General features: G+C 46.1%; 1 protein-coding gene across 1 annotated transcript in view; it reads right to left on the bottom strand.

The window, feature by feature from the left end:
* The window catches only part of LOC105450604, an 11,698-nt gene extending 10,284 nt beyond the window's left edge, over positions 1-1,414 (bottom strand). Inside the window, exon 1 of the mRNA XM_011690541.1 lies at positions 1,059-1,414. Coding sequence (XP_011688843.1) covers positions 1,059-1,414 — 356 coding nt within the window. The remainder of the gene's footprint in view (positions 1-1,058) is intronic.
* Positions 1,415-1,606: the final 192 nt, after the last annotated feature.

The raw sequence follows: 1,606 nt of genomic DNA on the forward strand, positions 1-1,606 counted from the left end.
CTAACCAAACTTATCCAACGTGTCACGACGCGAACTGTCATCGCCGCGAAAGTTCAGAGCGCGACTTCGACTTCGACTTCGTGCGAGGCTGCAAGATTAGAAATTCTAGCGCCTCTTGTGTCAGAAATTGTAAAAGTACACTTCCCCCACTCCGCAACTGGTCGACGATAATGACGTTTCTTAATCTGAAATTCCTACATTTCGGACTTTGCATTGCAATATCTCCGCTCGTAGGACATGTAGAAAAAAAATAAACACACTTTCATTATATAAGTCGAACCAAAATTATCGATTAAGTCTAGTTAGAACTTAATCAGTTCGACCGTTATTGAGATCTCAAAATCTCGGGTGCTCGCAACGCGACGGCTCGCGTTAAGAGACCCGGCATGGCTTGTTTGAACACTTGACACCAAGCCACTACCGTGTCTCCTGATTCACAAGATCTTATATATATATATGTATGTGAAAAGGCAGTTTTCAGGACGACTTTTAGCATGCATCGGCAGTTTTGAGGACTTGTGGTAGTTATCAGGTACGACCTGAAACCTATATATGTGTATCGGCAGTTTTAAGAACCGTCCTGAAAACAACCATTATTTTAGTTTTTTATATAAAGTCCTTAAAACTGCCAATATATTGTTACGCCCGGGGCGGTGAATGTCGCGTTCACGCACTCGCGTTCGCGCACGCGCACCGGAAGGCCGCGGAGAAATAAGAAGGAACACCAATTAAGAACACAAGGAACACGCTTTATTCTAATGACTGTAAACAAACAACGCAGCGAATAGACAGAACAGAGCTCAGCACGTCCGAACGAGTCGACGGCTCGTCTCCAAATCTGATATGTCGTCCGTTTGACAGATGACAACGCGTCGTTAGGGAAACATCCGACAGCTGGACCGGCTCGCTGGTACATCGAACGACGCGGGTGTAGACACGGGCGCAACACTGCCCTCCCTCTTCTAGATTGTCGTCCCGACAATCAGGGCTCTCATATGAAGGACCTCAGGGTTTTCTGATGGTTTCCTGCTCTACCCTGTGCTGCTGCAGCAGGTTACCGAGCACCATCTCTTCTTAATGATAAACCCAATCCTTTAATCCTTCTTCGAACTTCCGAGCAGGACCCTTTTTGTCTCTTTCCCGAAAGGTGATCAATCCTCCAGGCCTTAGACTTCAGGCATCCTCTCCTTTCCTGGAAGCCGATTCTCTCGCCCTCCTGTGTCTTGATCTTGCGTCTTGACTCTTCAGTCTTGAATCTTCGGACAAGGGGGGGAATTACTCTGTGGTACCCAACATGCGTTAAGCACTCCCATGTCCCTGTCTCGGCATTTGCCCTAAGTCTCACGGAAAAACCACTATCAAAAACCGTGAGCGAGACAGTCTTCTTAAAAAAAGAAACTCCGCACGGCGGCATTTTACTGCTGCTCCCTCGTTTTTCTTTTCTTCCTCCAGGCAGTTGCCTCCATAAATTCGTTCTCTATCCGTTCCAGTTCACGCCAATCATCTTAGGGAGACTTCATCCGCCGTGTATTATAACTGAAAGTAAATCAAACACGCAGTAAACATAATAAATACAAAAACAAACTATACATTCTAAAAGCACACG

The sequence above is a fragment of the Wasmannia auropunctata genome, unplaced genomic scaffold (assembly GCF_000956235.1).
Source record: "Wasmannia auropunctata unplaced genomic scaffold, wasmannia.A_1.0 LD336111.1, whole genome shotgun sequence".
Lineage (NCBI taxonomy): Eukaryota > Metazoa > Arthropoda > Insecta > Hymenoptera > Formicidae > Wasmannia > Wasmannia auropunctata.